Below are 24,635 nucleotides of genomic sequence, written 5' to 3'. Positions count from 1 at the left end.
TTGAATATTTCTAGGGATGGCGACCCCACCATTTTCCTGGGCAGCCTGTTCCAATGCCTGATTGCCCTTTCAGTGAATAAATTTTTACTAATATTTATAGTAGGAGTCCTAGTAAAATATATGTATTGTATAAGTGGCCTTGCCCCAATCCTAGTTGTTCTAAATGGGCTGCAGCTGCGATGTCCTTAATTGGGCAGCAGTTGTGGCTCATGAAGCTAACTGGGATAAAAGGGGGTGGCCTGGCTGGTCAGGGAGAGCTTTGGAGGAGCAGGAACAAATACTGCTGTGAAGAGGTGCATGCGAGAAAACCACCCAGAAGGTATGGGACTGTCCCTGATGTGATAGAGGATAGGACAGCTGAGAGCTGGGACTCTAGAAATATAATAAAAACAAATATTCAATCTTATGCATATTAGAAAAAAAATTAGCGGCACAAGCTGAAGTGATTTCTTTTCCTCCTATCACTTGTTAGCTGGGAAAGGAGGCCAACCTTCACCTTGCTACTGCCTCCTTTCAGGTGGCTGTAGAGAACAGGAAGGTGCCCCCCAAACTTCCTTTTCTCCAGGCTAAATGATCCAGCTCCCACAGCCATTCCCCATAAAACCTGTGCTTCAGACTCTTCTGGTCCACTGCCCTTCTCTGGACACATTCCAGCACCTCAATATTCTTTTTGTAGTGAGGAGCCCAGAAGTGGACACAGGATTCAAGGTGCAGCCTCACCAGTGCTGAGTACAGAGGGACAGTGACTGCCCTGGTGTGATTGCTGATACAGGTCAGGATGTCATTGGCCTTCTTGGCCACCTGAGCACATTGCTGGCTCATCTTCAGGCAACTGTCCATCAGCACACCCAGGTCCTTTTCTGCTGGGCCAGCTTCCAGACACTTTTCCTGCATCCTGTAGCGCTGCCTGATGCAACAGATCCCTCGGCAGAGCCCTGTCATCCTCTGAGCCAATGGAAGCATCATTCCACTCCCTGTTCCCTTCATCTGGCTCAGGGCTGTACGTCATGAGGGCAACTGGCTTTATCATTAAAGAGCAAGGAAAAGAAGATGTTTTGTACCACAGCCTTTTCCTCATCCTTTACCACAGTTTCTCCTTACATCCCACAACAGGACAAACATTTTCCTTAGTTCTCCTTTTGCTGCTGATGTATCTGAAAATACATTTGGTTGTCTCTTACTCTTTTACAGCAATAGTCAGATTAAGTACTAGATGGGTTTTGGCCCCTCTAATTTTCTCTCAGCATAACCTTACAACATCCCTGTAGTCCCCCTGAGTTGCCTGAGCCTTCTTCCAGAGGTCATCACGTTATTATCCACCTGTATTTGTGCCCTCCCTAACACCTGATGCTGGGACACCGCTCACATATCTACCGGGAACGCGGAGTTACGGAACCACCTTGGCTGGAAAAGGCCTCTGAGATGGTGACATCGAGTCCAACACAGGCCCGAACCCACGTCACCTAGACCAGGGCACCGAGTGCTGCATCCAGCCTTTCCTTAAACACCTGCAGGAACAGTGACTCCACCACCTCCTTTGGCAGTCCAAGGTCCATCCCCGGGGCCCTCGCTGGGCGCTGCGTTCCCCGGGGAGCCCTACCCTGGCCCAGCCAACGCAACCCGCCGAGGGTCCGAGCCCCCAGCCCGGCTCGGGTGCCAAACCGAGTCCCGCATCCCTCCCGTCCCAGCAGCGCCCTGAGCCCACACGGGCTGGGCGCCGCCGTGGAGGCTGCGGAGCGAACCAAGCTTTGCGGAAGCGGGGAGGCGCAATCCGTGCCCACCCCATTCCCCGTGCCCCAGGATAGGCCGCCCCTGTCCCGGTCCCTCAGGATTAGCCGCCCCCATTCCCCGTGCCCCAGGACCGGCCGCCCCCTCCCCGAGGGAAGCGCGCGGCGCCCACGCGCCAGAACTCACTCCTCCTCCCCCGCCGCGATCCACTTCCGCTTCCGCCCTCCGCCGCTCCCGGTCCCGCCCCGGACCGCGCCCCGCCGCGGGCACACACCGAAGCCCCGCCCCTTGAATGTGGCCTCCCTCTCCTCGGGACCCGCCCTGCTCGGAGGGGGCGGGCGCGAGGCCCGGAGGGGGCGGGGCCGCACTCCGGGGCACGGCTCGCGGTTGGCCGCGGGAAGTCTCGCGCGAGCGGGGATCCGGAAGCGGCAGCAGGGCGGGTGGGAGGCCGCCGAGGAGGCGGCGGCGGGGAGTCGCTGTGGCCGCAGGTGGCGGCAGCGCCCGCGGCAGCAGCGGCGTCGTCAACATCATCGGCACCATCGACAGGGGCCTGGCAGCGGCTCGGGCCCCGGCCCCGCCAGGAGGGGGGTTCTGCGGCGGCGTCTCCGCTCAGGCTTTGCCGCGGTAGCGCCCCGGCAGCGGTCGCGCCGCGGCGGGCTGTAAGATGGCGGCGGCGGCGGCCGGCGGGGGCGGCAGTGTGAACCCCTTCCTCAGCGACTCGGAGGAGGACGAGCCCGAGGAGCCCCGGCCCGGCGGCGGCAGCAGCAGCAGCACCGAGCCGGGCGGGCCGGCGTACCCGCAGCAGCAGCCGGAGCCGGCGGCGGGGAGCCCCGAGGAGCTGCCGGGTCTGCGAGCGGCGGCGCCGGGCGATGCTGCCGCGGGGGCCGGGGAGCTGCCGCGGGTGCCGATGGACGCGATAGCGGCGCAGCTGCTGCGGGACCAGTTCCTGCTGACGGCGCTGGAGCTGCACACGGAGCTGCTGGAGAGCGGCCGGGAGCTGCCCCGGCTCCGCGATTTCTTCTCCAACCCGGGCAACTTCGAGCGGCAGAGCGGCACGCCGCCCGCCGGCGGGGCCCTAGGCAGCCTGGGCGGCAGCAGCGGGCTCGGGGGAGCCGGCGGCAGGGAGCCCGGGGCCGGGCAGCTCAGTAAGTGACCCTGGCTCGGGGCCGGGGGCTCCGGGAGGCGGGGACAGCCGCCGGTGGGTGCACGGGGCTGGGCGGGGTTGGCTCTCGGTGTCGCTCTCGGCCGGGAAAAGCGCTTGGCATCGCTCCTTCAGTCGTTCCTTGTTCTCCGTAACCTGTGCGGGACTGGCGGAGGCTGTAGGAGCGGTGCAGAGGGGCTGAGGAGGTGCGCTGCCAGATCCGGTGTTACCCTGGTGCCAGGCGTAGTTTCATCGAGCTTCGGTGTCCCTGTGAGCGTCACGGGTATTTGCCAAATGTGGGAGAAATTATTTCCAGCAGCGTCTTTAGAGCTCACTGCCAAGAGATAAGTCGTACGGTGCTGGGAGAAGGAATGGGGTGTTAAGCCGTGAGTGCCACATGTCAAGTCTAAAACTTGTCAGAATTGGGGTATAAGGAGCCAGGGTGTTACTTCTGGTGCTGCAACTAAAGACAGGTCTGAGTTTCGCAGCTCTTGCACAACTAGTACAATGCTTCCTATAATTAACACTTCCATGTTTACCAAGTGTCTGCAGTCTTTGGCTAGCCAAGGAGATGGGGAACTCAGTAAATATACTGAGTTGGTAAAAGTTTAGAGACCAAAAGGAGTGCAGGTGTTTGGACAGTTGTCACACAGCTGGCCTTAACAGCTTTTGTCTTTTAAAAGTAGCACACATGGCTTAGGATGAAATCACCTCAGTGTCTTGTCAGTGTTGCTGTCCGGACACACCGAGTTCTAAAAGGAGATAGATAGCCTGTGGAGGTGGCTTTGGGAAAGAGGAGCTGACCAGCCACCCGAGTTTGAGGACTTAATGAACTCGTGGGAAGGCATTGAAAGGAATTGTGGGTAGCAGACAGGTGAAAGACATAATTATGTGTTTACCAAGATACCTAAAGGCATTTTGTGAATAGTCCTATATTTTCGTTTCTTTTAAGAGTTTCTGATGTTGGAAAGACACAAAGTTACACTTTAAATTTGGAAATAACTAGTAGCATCTGCATGGCTGGGATAGTAGACATCTGAACTTCAACTTGTTAGTGCATTTGAAGGTCTTTTAAAAAATGTATGGCTTCTTTTAAAATTCCTGCTGTGTTGTGTATGTTCTGTTTGTCTTGTTTGTGAATTATTAGAATTTCATTCTTCTCTTTGTCCAGTTGAGAGCTTCAGTATGGTCTTCTTCGTGATATGATTAGTGAACATTGGAAAACCTTGTGCTTCAGGGCTTTGAACTGATAAAAATTTCTGTTTCATCCCCAAGCTGCTTCCTTGGAGATTCCAGTCAATTAATCTGATTGATTAAATATTCTCTTTTCTTTGTTAACATAGTACATTGTTTCCAGTTATTGACACTGCACATACTCCAGAATTAGAAAAGCAGCAGCCTGTGTAGCTGTGTTGTTATGCATGGAAAAAAAAAGACCTAAGACCTCTTGCAGTCTTAGAGCAATGTGCACTTATGTAAGAACATCTTAATTATTATTTTGCTGACTTGCTAATTGATAGGTGCCTGTGGGATGTCCCTATTAAAAAAAGGAGGGAGGAGGCTGTAGCAGTGGGGAGAGAGAGAAGGGGGGGACTAACACTTAATTTGGACAAGTTTAATAATACTGAAGTGCTGAAATTAAATATCATGCTAGAACTTATGCTAAAGGTGTGTCTTGAAGTCTGATATCTGCAATAAGTTAGAGTGCATTTCAAAGGATTTTTTTGGTCTCAACTGTGATTCAAAAGGCACTTCACATTAAGTGACATTGAAAGGTGACAGATGCAGGACAATGAAAAAATATTTTTATATAGCTCAAGTATCTTTTTTAACTTGATGCCATCAGACTTGCTTGCAGTCTGAAGTCTGGCATTGAGCTGGCAATTGTGACAGTGCTGTTCAGACTGAATCTGACTGAACAAGAGCTGATAGTCTTGTGCCTCTGTAGTTATGTCATTTTCCAAGTACTAAAATGTAGATTGCAGAAGACTCTGATGGGCTGAAAATCGTGGTCTTTGGAAGAGTTCCCTCACTTTTTTCCTGAGCATCTGGTATTACTTCATTTAGGTAGGTGGCTGAGCTGTAGTTCAGATCCAAGAATAAGTCTGAACAGTTTCCTAAGTTAGTCAAAATGTCCAGTTTTGTTGAGAGATTCAGTCTCTTGTACCTGTCTTTATAAGAGAGTTGTGTATGTACCTTCTCTTGCTTTAACATGCCCAAAGGTATTTGAGAATGAACTACTAGTTTTCTCAATAGAAACGATGGATGTAGAAAGTAGTGCAGGTTGGCATGATTGCCATTTCAAGGTCATGTGAATTTTATGCTTCAGTGAAAAAAATTCATAACATCATTAAAAAAATTATTTCTGTTTATTTCTGAAGTCAGAATTTGTTCTCAGTGCTTTGTAGCTGCTCCTCCCAGCCCCCAAGTTAGATTAATTTCTCTGGCTTTATTCTGACATTTTTCATAATTGGAGTGGATGCAGAAAGAGTATGACTGGCAATTCTTATTGAATGTGAAGTATGTTTGGAATGCTGCCTGAGGATTTCCACTGAGCAATAGGAGGCTTTCGTACTTTACGTGCTGTACAGAATGGGAGAATTTCAGTACAAGTGTTCATTGCCTAAAAGGACTCTGAGAAGGGCCAGTCTAAACTCTGAGTGCGTGCTGCCATTTATTTTGGTGTGGTTTTATTTCTTCATCTTGAAAGACTGTTACAAAAAGATTTTGCTCAAATGTCATTGGATTTAAACAAGCAGCATCATGTGGTCAGCGAGTGACTTAGAAGCTGTTTTGTCTTTGAACCATGCTTCAGAGCTCTTGGTTGCAACAGCAAATGACAGTCAGATGACTGGGATTTCTTAGTTCTTTGCAAAAACACCCTTCCTTTTTCCAGCAGCAGCAACATCACATCTACAAACTGAGATTAAGATATATTGTAATGAAAAATGTGGAAATGTTTCTTGTGTCTAGCAACTTTGCTTTTCTAGTTTGAAGCACGTGAAGGAGATGACACTGTTCCTTTAGATGCCCAGGACTGTGTACAGTCATCCTTCATGTCCTGTTATCTCAGCCAGATGTTTCCAAGCTTCTGAGAGCTTCTTCCACTGGTTTCAATAGCGGTCGTTTAATATCTGCTAGAGCACTGGATACTGCTTTTCTAATGCTACTCATGTGGGCAGTATGGTTTGGTAATCCCTTCTTACTGTATTCCTGATCTTTTACAAGGCTTTAGTCAGCACCTATACATTAATTATTAATTTTATCTCTATCATTTTTGCATAAGAAGACATAGTACCAATTGAGAAACTCAATTTAGAAACTGAGTGTCTCGAAATTTAGAAATAAAACTGTGGCTCAAATGTCTCATCTGTGTTCCTGGACCACAAATGTGTTTATTATACCCATGACTGTAATTCAAGCTTGTGCATAGTGGGTGAAGAAAACTTCTTTTTAATGTGATTGATATGATGCCCTTTGGTTGCTATGTTTGATTAATGCCCTTTCCTGAAGGAATGCAGTTTACGCTGGGAGGACTAATGTTAGTCTTGAAATTTGCTATTTATTTTTTTCTTTATTGCTACGCAAGTGCAACTTTCCCAAAATTTGAAATAGCTTTAATGAAAATCATAAGGGGTTTGAGCACTTACATTGCAGTTGTGATTTTCAGGAGATAATTTTTTTCTAGTTATTGCCATAATAAAATTTTTGATAGCTTTCTGGGGTTTTGATTCCAGTTACATGAAACTAATCCATGAGTACAAAGATATAAAGTATTGCTGCTTCTTCATAGTAAGCTCTAGGATTTGTTTATGATTTGGGGTGTTTGATTTTTCTTTGGGAGCTTTTTTTGGGGGTGGTGTGGAATATTGTAATTCATTGCTCCTTTTGCTTGTAGCCTCTGAAATTCAGATGGATCCTACTGAAGAAAGCCAAGTGGGAAGAGTATCCTTTGTGAGAGGGGGTGTCTTGGTAACAGCTCTTCTCAATCCTGAATCACAAACGTTGTAATTTTGTGTGGAGCATTGCCATGACCCACCGGTGTTTCAACTGAGTTTTGTTCTGAGTGAAAATATAGCAGAACAGGGCTACTTCCAAACAGTTCATTATACCTCAGTTTAAATAGCAGTCTAAATAAAACAGGAAATTGAGAAGATGGCAAATAATTTTTGTTCTAATGACTACTACTTAGGTGTTTTGGTGTTGTCAGCTGAAGTCTTTGGCTTGTTACTATATGAAAGGAAGCAAAAATACCTAGTCCTGTTGGCTGGATCTGCAGATAATGGGAAGTAGACTGGCAACTTGTGAGTAAGAGTGGTTTTACTGCCTGATTTGGAATACATGCTCCCTTGAGAAAGGATGGAATGGAAAGGTGCAGATAAATAGGCAGTCAAAGCTGCTGCTAATCAACAGAGGGGAAAGGCTGATTGCTGTCACTTTTAATGAAGAGCAGAAAACATTTGAAAGAGTTGAGGCTTGTATGTAATGCTGAAAGAAAAGGAAGCAGAGTTCACTTGAAACCTGGCAGAAAAGAGCAATGCCTGATGGAAACCTGAGAGGTTTGATAGTGCTCTGATGCTGGCTTTACCAGTAGAGAAGCCAGGTGAACTTTTCCTGTTGTGACTTCTTTAAACCACTCCATTTTACTGACACTGGTGTTTCTGACAGGTTTTCAGTAACATGCACTTACAAGCTGCTTATGTTAAGGCTTTTGCAACTGTTGGAAGTGTCAAATGACTAAAACTGGGTGTGCTGGAAGCTGTCCCTGATGGATGAGTCTAAGCTTTGGGTGAAGTAATGGTAGATTGTTCAGGAGGCAGGTTAGTCCCCATAAGTATGTAACTACACAAAGAAGTAACAAGATAAGGTATGCTGATAAGCATGACAGTTATGGACAGAGGAGGAGAGAGTAGAAGCCTCTCTTACTGGGCAGGTCAAATCAAGTAATCCACTGAGTAGCAAGTGACTGTGATGACCATGTTGTATTTTCCCATATCCTAACTTAGTGCATGTTGTGGTTCTTTTAGGATCCTCAGAGCTATGACATGGGGAATTTAATTACTTTTGTCCTGGCTTCTGTTCTGTTCCTGTGCTAGAGTTCCTGTTACTTTTTGATGCTGGGGAAAGCAGAAGTGAACCTCTCTATATATGCACTGTAGCTAGTTCAGTTATGTGTGTGTTTAACCATCCTGTGGCTGAAAGCTTCAGCAAAACAAGCTGGATTTGTGCTGAAGCAGCACACCATCCTTCTGATGGTTTTGCTGTTAGGGAAAGAAGAGATTGGCTTTTGGTAGGTGGAAAGAAGGAAATTAGAATGTTGAGCTAGAGCTTTGCATTTCAGAACCAACCACTGGCAACTTTTCTAGGTTCTCCCATATGTAATTTCAATTCTGTGTAAGTTATACCATATTTCCTGTAGCTTTTTTTCCCTCTGAGAATTGCCTTTTTGTAAACTGAAGATGTGTCTCATAAACTCTGTCCAGCTGAGAGAAAGCTTGCTGAAAATTTTACATGAGCTTCATTTCTGATAAAAAAGTTTGTCTAGTATTTGAAAGCAAGTTATTATCAAGTAGATATTGAAATCAGCTATGTTGGAAGCTGATCTGTGTGCAGTCTATCTCTGTTAATTGAAAATTTATACATACTGGTCTTCTGTGTTCTGTAACACAGAATTAATGAAAATATGGGAAAACATCTTTTCCAGGACGGTCTTACACTTGCCAACTAAATTAAGATTTTTTTACAACATCTGAGTTAGGTAACTTGTATCTGTGGATCTCTTTAAAATATAGCATGAGGAATCTTTTTTTTTTTTTAATGAGAAGTCCTGAAACCTTATACTGCTGTTCCTTTAGATGCTGGGTTCTATCTGACAACTCCTTGTCTTCAAGGTGTTACTTGTATTTGGATTTCTAGCGTATTGTAAAGTTTTGAGAAACTGAGCTGACATCTCCTCTAGCACAGGCTAAAACATTGAGTAATTCAATAAAGTTTGTAGGCCTTATGTATTTATTTATGATGTGAATGCCTGAGACATGCTACTAAGTATATTGAGTGTGTTGGACAAATAGTTTAAAAAAACTAATTAATTTTTTTTTAAGACAGACCAAGTTGAGAAAGCTTTTAAGAAATAGTGAACCTTTTCTTCCAGTGTGCTGTAGGGTAGAGGCAATTTTCTTCCTCCCTTCCTGCAATATAACTTTGCATGATAGTGATGCAGCTGATTACTTTGTTGTTGAATTGAAGGAAATACTGTTACGTAAAAAGTCACAGAACAAGAATTTTGTATTTATATAACAAGTACGTTTTTGTCTTGTTTGATGTTAGAGGAGAAAGAAAGCTATGAGCTGTTTTGTCATTTGAAAAAAACTTTTGGAATAAGAGAAACCATGGCAAGAATAATCTCAGAATCACAGCATGGCTGAGGTGGGAAGGGACCTCTGGTGATCATCTGGTCCAACCTCCTGCTCAAACAGAACTACTGTGCCCTACAGCTGCTTTCCCAGGATGTGACCAGATGGCCTTTTAATGTCTCCAGGGACAGAGACTCCCTCACCCCTCGGGGTAATGTGTGCCAGTGCTTGGTCACCCTTACAGTAGAAGTGTTTCCTGATGCTCCAAAGGAACCTCCTTGTTTCAGTTTGTGCCCGCTGTGGTCTGTCACAGGTCACCACTGAGAAGAGCCTGGCTCTGTTCTCCTTGTGCCCTCCCTTCAATTATTTATACACATCATCAGACTCCTCCTGAGCCTTCTCTCCATGCTGAGCAGCTTCATCTCTCTCAGCCTTTTCTTATTGAAGAAATGCTTTGGTCTCCAGTTGCAAGTTTTGGGTTTGTTTTTTGGTTTTTTTTTAATTTTCTAGGAACCATATGGACACAAATTAAGTTTTAACTGGAAAATTTACGACTGTCCTTAGATAAATGTAGAAAGTGGGCAAATGAGAACTTACTGAAATTTAAATATGAAAAAAACTGAGGCAATACAGTGCTTGAGAATAAAGATAGATATTATCCATACACTTTAAGTAGTCCTTCAGCAAGGGCAACCATTTAAGGACTCAATTGAGACAATTTTGCCTGATGTGAGCGTTTAACAGAAAGCTGGGTTACTGCGGCAAATGGAAAACTCCTTGTGGTGCAAGTTAATGGATGCACTTTGGACAATGCAGTCCTGCAGCATCAAGCATATGGAGTTAATGTGATGCTGGTGAAGCTGTGTGATTTCTGCAAAAGCCAGCTGGGGTCGTGGGCTGGAAGGAGTATCTCCATGCTATGCCTGGCCCTTGGCTGTTCTGTTTTGGGAAGGTCTGCTTGCTCAAGAGCGCTGCAGCTTGAGCTACTCCTTACCCACGTGTAGGGGGTCAGGCTGGGTTTGATGCTTTTCCTAAGGGAACACCCCTCTGGACCTCAGTGTTCACTGCTGCAGCATCCAAATGCTTTGTGCAGGGCTGGCTTAATTCTTTCAGACTCAACTAATTTGGATGCTGCCTGAGAACGTCTATGCAATAAGTCTCTCTCCAAAAGCAGCCTGGTTTTGGTATGGCTCTCCAGGAGATCAGCCCAGGTGCATCTGTATCATAACCCAGTTCTGTGGGCGTGTTGTTTCTGTGCTAGGGTGCACAATCTTACCTATTTTCTACTTGTAATTTCATTTTTCTGGTGAGCTTCTGCAGTGTGCCTGTCATGGGAGTGAGAGTGATGCTTTTCTATTGCAACGTGTCTGCAAAATACTTGTTTTACATATCTGGTGGTTGGGTTTTTTGTTGTGGTTGGTTGGTGGGATTTTGTTGGTTTGTTTGGGGCTTTTTCTTTTCTTGGCCAGCAAGCGTAGGTTAGTTTTCTCTAACCAGCTTTAGGGGCTTACCCTCATATGCTTCCTATGAATTTTTATAACTTACTGTAAGTATGAAGTAGGAAAGTGTATTAATCATCTGTTTTCAATCTGGTTTGGATTGCCCGTCATGGACTAGTATTGAATGTCTGTTCTTGATAATTGATAAGTAGATTGTTCTGACAGCTTGGAAGTTCATTTTATTCTAGTAGCTTTAATTAACTAAGTTTTCATTTGATGAGGGTCTGAAGTCGTCAGCACATACGGATTTGAAAAATTCTGCAGGTCTGATTGATTAAGAACATGTGGGAGAGAGCAAAAGAGGCACTTGAGTTGCAAAGCAAGGTTGGTAGGTCAGGTGCTTACGGTTTTCAGTGCCTGATGCAATGAATTAATTTAAGGCTTTTTGTTCCATCCCCAAGTTACCATAGCAATGTGGAATGTGTTGATCTGGTAAAATTTACTCTACAAGTTCAAGTTGGTTTAAAAAATTGTTGTGTAAGTCTGTTTCTACTGTAAAGGTTGTATGCTAGATCACATGTCTGCTGCAATGGATCAGATTTGCTTTGCTGAAAGATCCAGCATCAGTAAGCTTGGAACAAGTTGAAACATAACAGAAATTTTAAATGCAGCAGACTTTTAAAACTTTTCAAAGTCATACTGCTCCAGAGATGTCTTATGAAATGTGTTATGGTTAAAATAAATTTGCAGTTTTATTTATGGGGAATTAAATAGTTTAATTAATTTATTCATATGTATTGCACAACATAGCTATTTCAGTTGCTATATAAGGTAGTCACAAATACAAACTGTGAATTGATGATCTCTTATTAAAGAATTAGTGATGCCTGATTGTTTGATTTAATGTAGAAAGGACTTTGTTAAAACTCTTGGGGTTTTCACATTATCCCATCTTCTATCACACGTGCTCACTCTCTCTCACAATTTGATTTATTCACATACACGTGTGTGTGGTTCAGTACTAGTATGGGGCTTAAGCATTTACAAAGAAGTACAAAAAGTAATTTATTTTTCCCAATTAGCCTCCATTCCCTGTTTCCTTGGCTTCTGCTATTTTGTGCCTGTGATATTGTGCAGAGTAGCTGAAAATACAAGTTATTCAAGGACATACTTTTTCAGACCAGTAGCTCTAGAAAAGAGCAGGCCATCTGCAGCATGACCCTACTGGCTAGTTTACTCTAGGTCTGGAATGTTTAAGGTAGATAAAATACCTCATTTGCAGACTTCTTTACTGCCAGCAGAAATAGACCTAAAATGTGTATTTATACATCTGCATTCCCTTAGGTCTCAATTTCAATAGTTCTTTTATTGTATCTGTAGCACAGAAGAAAGGGAAAAAGTGTCAGACCTGATTAATTTTCATGGAAGCTTCTCAGTTGGGATCTGTTATTAAAATACTTGCTAGTTTGCCTGTATCTTTGCATTTAAAAATTAGGCTGGGTGCCCTGAAAGTGAAGATAAGCTATACCCTATAAAACATGAGTACTGTTGTCCTTTGCCAATGTCTATGAAATTTTTTTCTGACCTTTGATTTGAAGACACCTTCAAGTTTTGGCTTTGATCTCTTCATGACATAGTTTGCTTTTAGACGGAGAGGTTCCTCCATGCAAGGAGGGGTTTATGTGTATATTGGGAGGAGGGGCAGCTTAACTCGTAGGAATAGCACAGCTCATCAGGAGAAACTTGTGTGCTTTCTAAAGTTACATGGAGCTATATGGTTATTTCAAAGCTTGTCTCAGTAACAATCCATGGCTTGTTGGTTGAAAAACATTGCAGTAGGGGCTTTTATAGTTTCTCACTTTTCGGAGATCTGAAAGAGTATCTCAGAGTAACTTGGGTTTTTTCCCCACATGCAGCTGTAATTGCTTTTCTGACATTTATAATCCCTAACAACTTTCTTTGTATGATAGTTCATAGTTTTTGGAATCTAATTTGCTGCTGTGTGTTAAGTGTAACATTTGTTGGTTGAATTATCCTGTTTTGTTTTGGGTTTTAATTCATAGTAAAAATCAAACCTTAGCAATTCTCTATTTTAATAATTTTGTTCTGCAAAACAGATTTTCAGTGCCCAGTTCAAGAATGAAATGCAACTTATTTCTGTTGTTGCAGAGAGTTGTATTCTGGAGTTGTATTGAGTTTTTTCTTGCCTAGAAGTAGCTGTCAGGATGGTGATGCTAAGGAACGATTTTTGATGGCCTCAGTCATTCACTTACGTAACTTTCAACGTCTGGTTTTATTCAGGATAAGCTAGAAGGCATTAACCTGAGATGGCTTCTAAGCAGGGTTGTACCTGACACTGAACTGGCAGGCCTTGTTTAATGTTTGTCCCTAGTGAAATCCAATGTAGTGAAAATTTAATTTGTGAAGAGAGTGCATTATTATTAAATAAAATTACTACTGGTGGATTAAGTTGCTTGTACAATAATTCAAACACTAATATTAAAACACTTTAACTTTATCTAAAGTAAAAGAAAAAAAGAAGACGACTACATGCAATAAAAATTCTGTGCTTCTGGAGCAGAGCTGTGCTTGGATGATTATTCAGAGTTAGTGATATAAATCTTCATAGTAACCAATAGCATGAACAATGTCTTCACAGTTTTCCCAAGCCTTTGATATGTTCCTGTTTGATAATGCTGCAGTAAATGACAAATACAATTGTATTAACCAATTGGATAGAACATATTCAAAGTGTTCTTTTGCTTGGTTTTGGGGTTTTTATCAATGCAAAGTCATTTTTGGTTTTGCTTCTCCAAATAGTGATGTGTGAGGGTGGAGGTTGGAGTCACCTGATGGCCCTGATAGCATTATAGGTATAAGTTACTATCCAGACCTTTAATAGCTCAAAAAGACTTGAAAAGGTTCTATCTCTCTGTGAAATATGTGAGCTATCTGCCTACAGCAGTTTCATCCTCCATAGACCCCTACAATTCATATAAAACCTGGCTTAAACTGGGAAATATGTTGTCCTAGTATGTGCAATATCCAGTGGGAAGCTACTCTGATCTTGCCTGGGAAGGATTCACTTTTAGTTCCACTTGTATGCTTACCAAAATCCTATTTCCAGTAGCCAGTTATTTCTCCAGTCACTGTAAAATGTGGTTAGCCAGCTATTTCACTCAGCAGTTCAAAACATGGCAATAGTCTGGTTTCAGGATTACAGATATTTTTCAGTACAAGTGAACACTAAGTTAGCTAAGTGAATCTGTCATGTACAAACATAGTATCGCTTCCTCTCTTTGAATTGCAAGGAAAAATTGTGGCTTTCTGGGTCTTCATATGTTCCAGTTGATTAATTGTTAGTAAATGATGATATGATTTTCCATGATCTTAGAGGAAATGTGACAACTGGCCTGCTTTATCAGCTAATAATTTTTTAAATCAATTTGGATGTTTGCAAAGTAAATTCAAATAGCTTCTAAAATATTAATTTTTAAAATATTTTTCTTGTGCCTCCTATCAATAAGTAATGCCACTTAATTTGTCTATGCTTTTAGCTGATTTACAGTGTCATGAACATGTAAAGATTATTTAATGAGATTTTGTAGAAGACTGCAACTTATTTTTACTTAATGCATGTACTGTGACAATATGGCTAACGTGAAAATATGGCTAATATGATCATTCTTGGTGCCCTTTAGGTAAACTGGTAAAAATAATCTCCTTTTATCATCAGAGTGAATGAAATATAACCTTTTTCATATTATGTATGTCAGTGGAGGGGGATGTATCACTTGGAGATTCCCTTACATTTTCCTGCTTTGGTAGTAATGCTCAGCGTTCAGGGAGAGCTGAATATATGCCATGGGAACAGAAGCTGTCAGCAGAAGTCTGCATGTCATTTGGTGCCAGTTCTGGGAATAAGAAAAGAATTAAAATCCTTTCCTCTGGAATGAAGCAATATTTTAAAAGTGTGTATAAGTTAATAAGCAAAATGTAATGTTGAACCCAACTTTTCACTTCACAAATGAAATTAAATTCATTGCATTTTTTAAGGGATTAAAAATCTTTGAGTATATGAATGTTGGCATTCTGATTTTGCTCATCCTTTTCCAGTGGTAAAGGTAAGAGACAAGAGCTGTGCACAGGCTCTCCTTTATTATCCTGATATGTCTCCTGGCATTTCTCTGGTATGAATTATGAAAACCCTAAGCCTATTTCACTGCTGCTCTGTGCACTTTCTTGTTCCATATTGAGGTGATCCATGTTCTGCAGTTGTTTATACCTGCTTGTCAAAATTGTTCTTGTTACTTGGCTTTTACCATTTCTGAACATGAAGCTGACAGCAATTATTTTGCCAGTATTCACTGGGAAAGCTTTTAGCAAAAGAGAATTGCTGATTGTAAAGTGTTTTAATTCAGAGAAAGAAGCTAAAATCCATGCACAGGAGACTTGATAAGAATGAACGTACCAAGACAACAAAATGGGTTCCCACTGCTGTGGCAGATTGGGTTTCTTTCTGGGAAAGAAGCAGATTTCAGCCAAAGTGTACTTTTCCTTTTCAGTGGTTTCTCCACAAGAAGTTGTTTTGATATTCTTTGCCAAATCATTTGAGACTCAAATTTTTATTTTGATTTTAAAAATTGAGTATATGTTGTTTTCTAATTTTTTTGTTCTTCTTCACTTTCAGTTCAGAAAATAGTTCTCTTTTCTGAATGCTGTAGTTGAAATGCTTCCACTCAGTGTCCTGGAGTACAGCTGTTTGTACTTCAGACAAATGTTATTTCACATTCCTCAGGTGAGCTGTGTGACTGAGCACAGCCTTTCCCTTTGATTCCTTTCCTTCAAACAGCCCTGCCCATTTTCCCAAGAAATGAGGCTGTAGTGCTGCCAGCAGGGAGGTGCCTTTTCCTGTGGGAACCCAGCACATCCCTCTGGCTGTCCAGGACAGCCAAGACCCTGCCAGGGGCCTCAGAAGGCCTGGCATGGACCCCAAAACACCTGTGGGTTTGATTATGACCCGTGGAGCAAATTACCAACCTTATATGAAGACCAGCAAGCCACAACAGTTTAGGTAGAATAGTAGTGAAGTTATCACGGGTTGAAAAAGTAGATTTTGGGGTTTCTAGAATGGGGATTCAGGAGGCAAGATGGAGGGATCTGGGTGTGTCCAGTCCTCCTTCTTCTTGGCCTCCATTTTCTTCTGTGATGTTGGCACTTACAGATTGGTTTAGAGTAGAAGCTCATTGGCTAACATAGGTGATAGGTATTGCAAAGTAATTGTAGACATTGTACACATAGTTTTTAGTATAAAGACATGACACTGCCCCGGGGGCAGGCAGAATGCCTCTGACTGTCGTGCTGAGCGGACCTTTGCAGGACAGGAAAAAGCATTTTATAGATAAGATACAATAAACAACCTTGAGACCCAGAAATGAAGAGCCATGACTCCTTCTTCAAGCACCAGGCTGGGAAAAGAGACTTTCCAGCTTTTCTCAGGGTCACTCTGAGCAGCTAGACATCCCAACATTTTACACTCTCTCAATCCTTGGAGAGCAGCTGCATCCTTATGGAAGTGTAAAATATGAGGTTCTAAGATGTTATTCCATGATTTTCTGGACAATGGCATTAGTTTTAGGAGTTAAACCTCCTCTGATGCCTGCTTACAGAGACACTGGTAAGTAGCAAGGTCACAGACACAGTTTCCCCATGGTGACACTTGAAGTGGGCGAGGCCATGGCACAGGCCTGCTGTTCTTCACTGTTCAGCAGTGCCTGTGTGCCCTGACTGTGCTGGTAATGGCACATCTTGGGTTCGGGCTGTGCTAATGGGTGTGCACTTCTGTAATGCAGGAGCATCAGCATTACTGGCACAGTGAAATAATGGTAGCAGGAAACCCACGAGGGCTGGGGTTCCTTAGCAGATCTTCCTTGGTTTCATCAGCCTGAATCTGGCTGGTTGTGCATCCTCCCAGTGTCGGCCTCTACCTAAATGGAGTCCAATGTTTGCTTTTATTGTGAATATGGTAATGATAAAGCCAAGTCAGAATAGTGAATGTACAAGTTTCCACCCTGTAAATTGCTGCTGTGCATGCAGAAGTGGTGCTTGAGGCAGTTTCTGGGTGTTGAAAGCATAAACCCCCTTGGTGTTGCTTGTTCCGATAGGATCCTTAAGGTTGTAGAACTGATTGATATTCAGAGTTGTTGGATTCACAGCTGCTGGTGTGATCTTAAACAGCTTCTGTTGTCTAAATCCTGACAAAGATTGTGGTTACCCCCTGCTTTTTTTATAGGCATCTGGGTTTTGGTGGTTTGGGTTTTTTTCCAGGAAGGTTTTGGCTTTGGCAAATAAGTTTGTGTTTTATGCCTGGGTTTATAATTTCTCAGGGGAGAACCTTGGTCTCTGAATGCACCACTAGACATATAAAGAAAAATTGTGTTGCTTATGGCTTTGGATGCTTCAATAATAGTGGTGTGGTTGACTTAAGTTGAAATTTGAGCATTGTTTCTCTGATGTTACTTTGCTTCTGTTCACAGATCAATTAGAAAATTGATCTGTGAACATGGCAAGGCTGCAGGGGGAACAGTTTTATTTCTGCTTTTGCCATAACAATGCTGTATGTGAGACTTGGTTACTTCTCTTCAACATGAGCTTTTCATTGAGATCTCCATTTAAATGTTGTTTTGAATTTGATTTCAAAAAATGATCTTGTAGCTCCCAATGAAATAAGTTAGAGCAATATCTACTTATCAAGGTGCTGGGTGTTTTGAAAAGTCATTTCTAAAAACTTTCATACTGCATGAATTCATGTTTACTTTTGAACTTCATCTCTTCAAATGTGCAGCAGTCCATTTTCCAAAGATGCTGTAAAAAGAAGAGTTTGTACTGTGTTGCTAAGCTATATGGAACAGCCTACAGAGAATTACTAAATCAGACTAATGTATGAAAAAAATGCAGAGAATGAGACTGGAAGCTGCATATGAGCAATGAGGTTTAAAAGTAATGACCGAGTAGAGACTCACTGAGGAGCAACAGCTTGTTTCATTGTTTGGATAAGAGGGCATTGCAACAGGAAAAAACCCTTTGGTAGATATAAAGTGTATACTGTGATAACCTGTCTGTTCCATTGACATAAAGTATAAGGTTTTCAGGCAAGTCTTGATTTTGTGGAACTCAGCTAGAGTTGGTAACTTTAGTACCTCTCTATCTTTTACATGTAAATGCTTTATTCGGTCTTAATTCAGGTGTTCTTATTTGAGTACAATGCTGGTCGCTGGTCTGTATGTGGAGAGGATGTCACAAGACCTTACAGTAAAATGAAGCACAAATATACGAAGAAATTAATTAATAGATTTTTTTTTGGTTGTTTTTCTTTTTTTACATAATGCAGAATGGGAGGAGCGGTTAATGATGTTAGTCATGACAGAGTTTGATTGACAAGTGATGAAATTGCTTCTATTTCCACTGACAGATAAGAGGTTTTTTGACAGCACTGTGGAGTTTGTTCTTTGTTAATGTGACAACAGTTCTAATGTAATTAAAATTATTCTTGAAGTGCTACATAGAAATTAATTTCAGAAAGAGAGGAAAGATACTAAGGTACTTTCTGCATGTTTAATTGTGCTAAGAAACTGTTCAATTTTTTTTAAGTTCTGTTACCAAGTAATTTGTGCTCTTTTATAATAAAAAGGTGAATATGTGCTTCAACAGACTTATCAAAATTGCATTTTGGTTGATGATTTTTTCTTTGCCATTCCTGTGAAATGAAAAATGTCAAGATCAGATCCAAACCTTATGCTGGTTACTGAATGTCTTGATTTTTTTTTTTCTTTTTTAAATTCAGAATTTAATTATAGAGTGCAAATATTATACCTGCAATAGCGTGAACTGCGCTTCCTTTGCTTTTGTTAGATACTGCATTCCTTAAAAAATGTTAATTAAGTGGGTATGTACTGAAGTTAAGAACTAGATCAGAAGATAAGGAAAAAAGTATTTGGTCACAATGACATGCCTTAAAATACTAAACATGGGAAAAGGAAGTAGAGTGTTTGAGGCAGCTACAAGTTGATGTTAAAAGGGACTGGCTTGAAACTTGTCACACAACAGTTTGGTTTCTTTTATGTTCTCACCCGAGTGTCCAAGCCAAAGCGCTTGGCCCATGTGGAAAAGGGGAAGTGCTACAATGCACTGCTCCTCATCTGCTGTCAACAGGCTAGAAATGCCATCTTTTAGGGAGAGCAAAAATATCTTACAGTCTGTTCAGTGAACTTGCTGTAGTGCTGCATTTTTGGTTCAAGTTTACTGATCTACTCTCTACTTACAGACCTTCAGAAAATGCAGTACAACTTGAGAACATGTAGCCTCCAATTTATAGTTTCTGAAATGAGATGCTGTTTTGACTTTCTCTGTGACTTTCTCTATAAAAGGCAGCTCTTCAGGATTCTTTCTGATATCTTTTATTTTTTTTTCTCCTACCCCTTAAGATCGTGCTGGAAGCATCAGTACTCTTGATTCTTTAGATTTTGCAAGATACTCTGATGATGGCAATAGAGAAACGGATGAAAGAGTAGCAGGTAAGTGTTCTATATGTTTTAGGAATCACAGAATGTTGATTTTTCTGTTTAACTTGTTTTCTGTTTAACTTGTTTCTAGCTTAAGTATATTTAAATTAACAATTTCTGAAGGTGACAGGATTTCACTGAGGTGGTTTAACTAGTTGCTTGATGTTGGACACTTCTGCTGTAATTTCTGTAACTATTCAGGCAGGTGTACTTGTGTATGATTCCAGATGTCACCAGTGCAGAAACACCCAGTATACCTGAAAATTGTGCCCAGCCTTTGGCAATAGAACTGTATCCTGGTATTGCCTGCTGACTACTACTGTTAAGCTGAAACATTCACTAAATTACTCTACATAGTGGTCTGTTGCTACTGTGTGGGTTAGAGCTTTCTGACATAAAGATCTATTGCAAGTCATCTCTTAAACATAGCCTTCATTGAGATCAAATAAGCACCTCCAAACCCAGAGCAAATTTGGGATTTACTCAGTTTCATAAATCTTCTTCACTACAAATCTTAATTCTTGTGCTTTTCTTTCCTATTTGATTCTTTGGTTGTATAAGGTTGGGGTTTTTGCCTTTTTTTCTGAGTCTTTGGCACTTTTAATTTCAGGATCTATTACATCACCAACATCTCTTATGTTAGAAATTATTTTACTAACCACTTTTGCATGTGAGCCATGTTTCTCTGTCCAGGTTTTTTTCCAAATTCATATAGTAAGTTATTCTCAGCTTCTACAGAGAAATCCATAAAAGCTCTCTAGAAATGGCTATAGAGCTCTCTTTAGTTCTTGTCAGTTAGTAGTATTCAATATCCTGAGCTCATGGGAGTTGTCCATGCTGGGACTTCAGCTCACATGGTTAAGCTTTATGAAACCTGAGGTGATGCAAGCTGCCATGTCTCTCTTCCACCCTCTTGTCTCTACTCTGAAACTCCAAGCAACGAAAAGGCTGACAAAACATAGTTCTGTAAAGGATCTTCATTCTGAAATTTCATCTCTGGGTCAGACTGAAATGGTGGGAAAATCTCATTTTTCTTACCCAGCCAGTGTTGCTGAGTTAAAGGACTGGATTAAATTCACAAACTCAAAGCAAATCCAGGTGTTTTGGTGTTCTGGTCTAGTACTGTAGGAACTTAGTGTTCTTCAATTTGTATGGAAACTTCTGGATTCTTATTACTATTTAGCTACTCTCTTTTTCAATATACATAGTTCTTTTTAAGGAGGCAGTGGTTGTAAATAGAAAGCTAATCTTCCAAAAAAAAAAAAAATGGTGTTTAAGGAGCCCAAGCCTTGTGAATTGTGTCCTGGAATGCAAGGAAGAAACAAGCAGAAATCCCAGTATTTTATTTATTTTTGGTTTTGTAAGAGATTTTTCTTAGTTCTAGTCCGTATTTCTTGGCAATAGTGTTACTGAGAGAGCTGGTTTGATTCTTGCTTGGAGCTGTCCTTAGAATTGGATTAGAGATGCTTTTAGAAAATATAGACCAGTCAGAATTGACATCCAATAGAACCAGAAATCTTCTGACAAAACATTAGTGACAAAATATTGGTCACTTCCAGTATGAAATTAATATAGCCTAAAATTAGGTGTTAAGTTTAAGTAAATAGTAAAATTGATCAATATTTTTGATAATTGCTATATAGTGATTGACTGCTGTCATATGTAATTGATGAGGAAATTGTATGTCAGGATATTTACAGTTCTGTGTTCCTTTAGAGATGTTTTTCAGAGTTCTTAAAAAATAACATAAGAACTTGAACGAAATGAGATTCAATATTATTTCTGGATGTTTTTAAAGACTGGAAGTTTTCAAAAATATTTTCTTTGTACTTAAAATTCTGGTTCAGTCATAATTGCTTAAAATATTTTGCCTCAGTCATGTTTAAAGCTATCTTCCTGAGCAATTTCAAAAACTGATAAGTATTTATTTTGTACATTAAGAAACTATGTCAACAGAGGTTTCAAAAATTTTGCAAATCCAGTTCCTTCTTTAAACAAACTCTGGCTTATAACTTCTGCTTTTGAAGTTGTTCTTAGCTGCAAATGCACTTTGAAACCTAACTGGAAGTCCATCTTGCTTATTTGTTTCTTCTAGAATTCTTTCTTTTCTGTTAATAGCTTTGATGCTTAGGAGATTGAAATTGTAATCTGTTGTGAAAGCTTGGGGCCATGAGCCAATAGTCATCTTTTTCTTCTGATAGTTCTGAAGGTGAGGTTTGAGTCATTTCTCTTTGTAAATGCCTTTCTCTTGCTCCTATCTTTGTTTTTTACTGTTTGGACAGAACACATGCTTTCCTTATCCGTTCCCTATCATATCAAATGAAAGATAGGACATAAATGCACATAAGTCACCAAATGAAACTGCTGAACTAGTTCTGAGTCAGAAGGACTTTAAAACTGAGGTTATAACATACCCACTTTGCAAATACTTTTGTATCTTGACTATGTTAGAAAGCCCAAAATGAAAAAATCTGTGCATATATCATCATCCAAAGCCACCATATTCCATTTGCCCATTATGAGTAGTGTAGACTTAGCTGCTATTTTTTTTTTGTTTGTTTTAACAGTTCAAAAATTCCTGGAAATAATTGTATCAATTCTTGTTTGAAATTGATTTCAGTACTTAAAAGCTATTAGCCCACTTCATTCCATCTGGAATTAGAATTAAAATTTGGCCTAGAAGCAAGCATGTTTTGAGGAGTTGCTGAAAAGAGCTTTTCATTTGGGAAATCTGCTGGAAGGGATCTGAGTCCCTTCTATAATATTATCACTTGCTTGACTGAAAAGATGCAAGTCACAGAAGCCAGTCAGGATGTGGAAAAGTATGACAAAACTAACTGCAATTTAGAAAACAAATTTTCTTCTTTATCTACCTGATCTTAATGAAAATGAGAGTTATGTAACAATTTGGATTATACATTTGTAATCCACTAGGAGATGAAACAAAACAAAATGCATCCTTACAGCTTGCAGTTTACTAGATGGAAACAACTTTTTCTCTAAGACTGGTAACTTTTAAATCCAAAGTCATGTATTCAGTGCTTGAAATAATTGCTCCTAGGATAGACTCAGTACTGAAGGATTTGTTAGGGGTAATAGACCTCCTCCAAGTGCTCATAATTTCCAGAATGCAGCTAGAGAATGGGAAACCTGCTCCCTTCCTGTGTAATAAGGGTACACCTAACTTGAATACCCACAGGATTTGTTTAAAATAGGTTGCCTCACATTCAGTCTAAAGAAAATCTTCTGCCACATCTTAAATTTGCCATGGTCTAAATCCCCTACTTTGCATAATTCAAAATGTTTATTATTGCTAACCTGCCTTTGTCATCAACTCAAAAGATGAGAATGTAATAATTTTTGAGAATTTAATAATTTCAAAAACACATGCTGAGCTTTCAAAGATGATAAAATTAATTCTTATAATCAAACTCCATTTCAATCATAAGTATGTTGCAGTGTGTTTCAAACTTTCAGGTCCCTTCCCCAGGTGTACCAATACCCTCTTCCCCCCTCCCTTGTCCCTTGCTGAATGAGTCCTGTCAATCAGGCTTAATATTCCAGCAAAGGCGTCGTGTGGTTGGTCAAGTTCAAAGGATGTCCCTCAGGCCTGCGGGTCACTGGCCTGTCTAGGTGTCCCTTGAGACGCCACCTCTCCCACCTGGTTGGTGGCTCACCTGTCCCCTCCCCTCCCCTCCCCCTGAGCTTAAAAGGTGAATCAGGCCATGCACTCGCGATTCTGTTGGAGCTGTTCCCAAGATTCAGACCTGCGTGACCATGGAATAAACTCCAGCAGAATCCTCTCCTTTTTCTCTTCACCTTCGCCTGAAGCTTTCCTCCTGAGGTAAACGGAGTTCCTGACAAGCCTGGACTTGTTTAGTGCCCAGCTGCAACCACCAGCAAGCTAAGGGTGTCTCTGGGGTGATACACCACAGATGCCGCCTTCGGCCCAGCAGCAAGGGTCAGACTGGCCCAGGCACAATCTAACTGGTAATATTGGGATTCATATTCCAATATAAGTATTCTCAGATTTCCCTGTATTTGCATTGATTTCTAGCTAGTCTGTGGGCCTCTGATTAGAAAAATAAGATTTGAAAGGAGGGAACCAGTTCAAAAACCATTTATTTTTGACAAGTTAATTTATCTGGACTCAGGTTCATAGTTTCTGCTTTTTACAGAGCCTTTTTTTGGGTTTTTTTAGTAGGCACTATTAAATTGCGCACACCAAAATCAGAGGAAAATCTTTTAAAAAAATCAAAACTTAAAAACAGAGCACAAAAGGCATCTTAGTACAACAATCACTTGTTAACATTGTGTGTGTACTTTGTTCATCCCAAAAACAGATCTGGTTTTGTCTTCCCATTGCCTGTCTTAAGCCTGTGAAGGAGTTGTAAGCCTCTTAAATCTCCTTCCAGGTTGAAGGTTGTTCTTACAGAAGGTCTCCAGGGGCTGAAACTGAAGACAAGTCTGCTGTAGTTCAGGTCTTCTCTGTGGGTGATCCTGTCTCATTAACTTCAAAGCATTAATGAGGCTCCTGAGTCAAGTGTTGGCCTCCCACTATTCGAGTGACAAGTTCTCTGTTACTTGCTCACGAATCTTCCTGCTGGTCTTTATTTTTGTACTGTGGTAGTCATATCTTGTGCTAAAGTACAGCTTTCTGATTTGGGGCTATTTGTGTTTTGTGCTGAAGTGTTTCACATTTCAAGGCTGCCTTTTTTCTTCCATCATACAAAAGAGCTTGTAAGAGTATGAAAGTGAGGAAACCTGGGTAAGCAAAGGGGCCCTTGATACTTCAGAGAAAAACTATTTTTAAAAGAAAATGTCCAAATGCCATATAGTGGCTTCACAACACAAAACTACCCTTCTACAATTATCTGAAGTACTGGGTACTTGATGGTGAAATATGCGAAAATCTAAACAAGGTATTCTAAATGTAGATTATAAAATTCTAGTGTAATTGGAAATACTACTGCTTACACAAATGCTGGATGATTTTAGAAGTACTGTTTATTTCCTCAACTTTTTGGCCTTGGTTCAGCAAGACTGCTATTCATGTAGATCTCAACTAGTCCAATCCCAATTGTAGGTGGTTCTTTGTAGGTATCTATGATCCCATAGCTTATGAAGTCATTAACAAATATGAGTCAATAGAGTAAGACCCTTGAGAAATCTTAATTTTGAAATTTCAAAGCTCAGCAGACAAGCTACTCATTCCTGAAATGCAATTCTCTTTCAAGTTAGCTTCATGAAAACTGAAACATTTAGAAATTGCTGATCTGAAAACCTTGGTCCAATTACTTCATTGCTTGCTTGAAAGATTCAACCATTGTAAGTCAGATTTTGTAATTTTTTTCAGGATAGTAGCTGTAGGGATTAGAAACTTTTAATAACAAAAAAGCCATTTAAAAGCCAT

General features: G+C 41.2%; 2 protein-coding genes across 4 annotated transcripts in view; one reads left to right on the top strand and one right to left on the bottom strand.

Annotated features, from left to right (window-relative positions):
• PIGN (phosphatidylinositol glycan anchor biosynthesis class N) overlaps positions 1 to 1,943 on the bottom strand; it is a 99,631-nt gene extending 97,688 nt beyond the window's left edge. Inside the window, exon 1 of the mRNA XM_064705428.1 lies at positions 1,915 to 1,943. The gene's annotated coding sequence lies outside the window, so the exon portion shown is untranslated. The remainder of the gene's footprint in view (positions 1 to 1,914) is intronic.
• A 233-nt stretch (positions 1,944 to 2,176) lies between these two features.
• RELCH (RAB11 binding and LisH domain, coiled-coil and HEAT repeat containing) overlaps positions 2,177 to 24,635 on the top strand; it is a 77,543-nt gene continuing 55,084 nt past the window's right edge. For all 3 annotated transcript variants that reach the window (XM_064705426.1, XM_064705427.1, XM_064705425.1), the window contains exons 1-2: positions 2,177 to 2,873; positions 19,145 to 19,234. In XM_064705426.1, coding sequence (XP_064561496.1) covers positions 2,393 to 2,873; positions 19,145 to 19,234 — 571 coding nt within the window. In that variant the 5' untranslated portion in view covers positions 2,177 to 2,392. The remainder of the gene's footprint in view (positions 2,874 to 19,144; positions 19,235 to 24,635) is intronic.

This window comes from Zonotrichia leucophrys, chromosome 2 (assembly GCF_028769735.1).
Source record: "Zonotrichia leucophrys gambelii isolate GWCS_2022_RI chromosome 2, RI_Zleu_2.0, whole genome shotgun sequence".
NCBI lineage: Eukaryota > Metazoa > Chordata > Aves > Passeriformes > Passerellidae > Zonotrichia > Zonotrichia leucophrys.
Note: the sequence above shows the minus strand (reverse complement) of the source record. Positions and strands in the feature narration are given on the sequence as shown.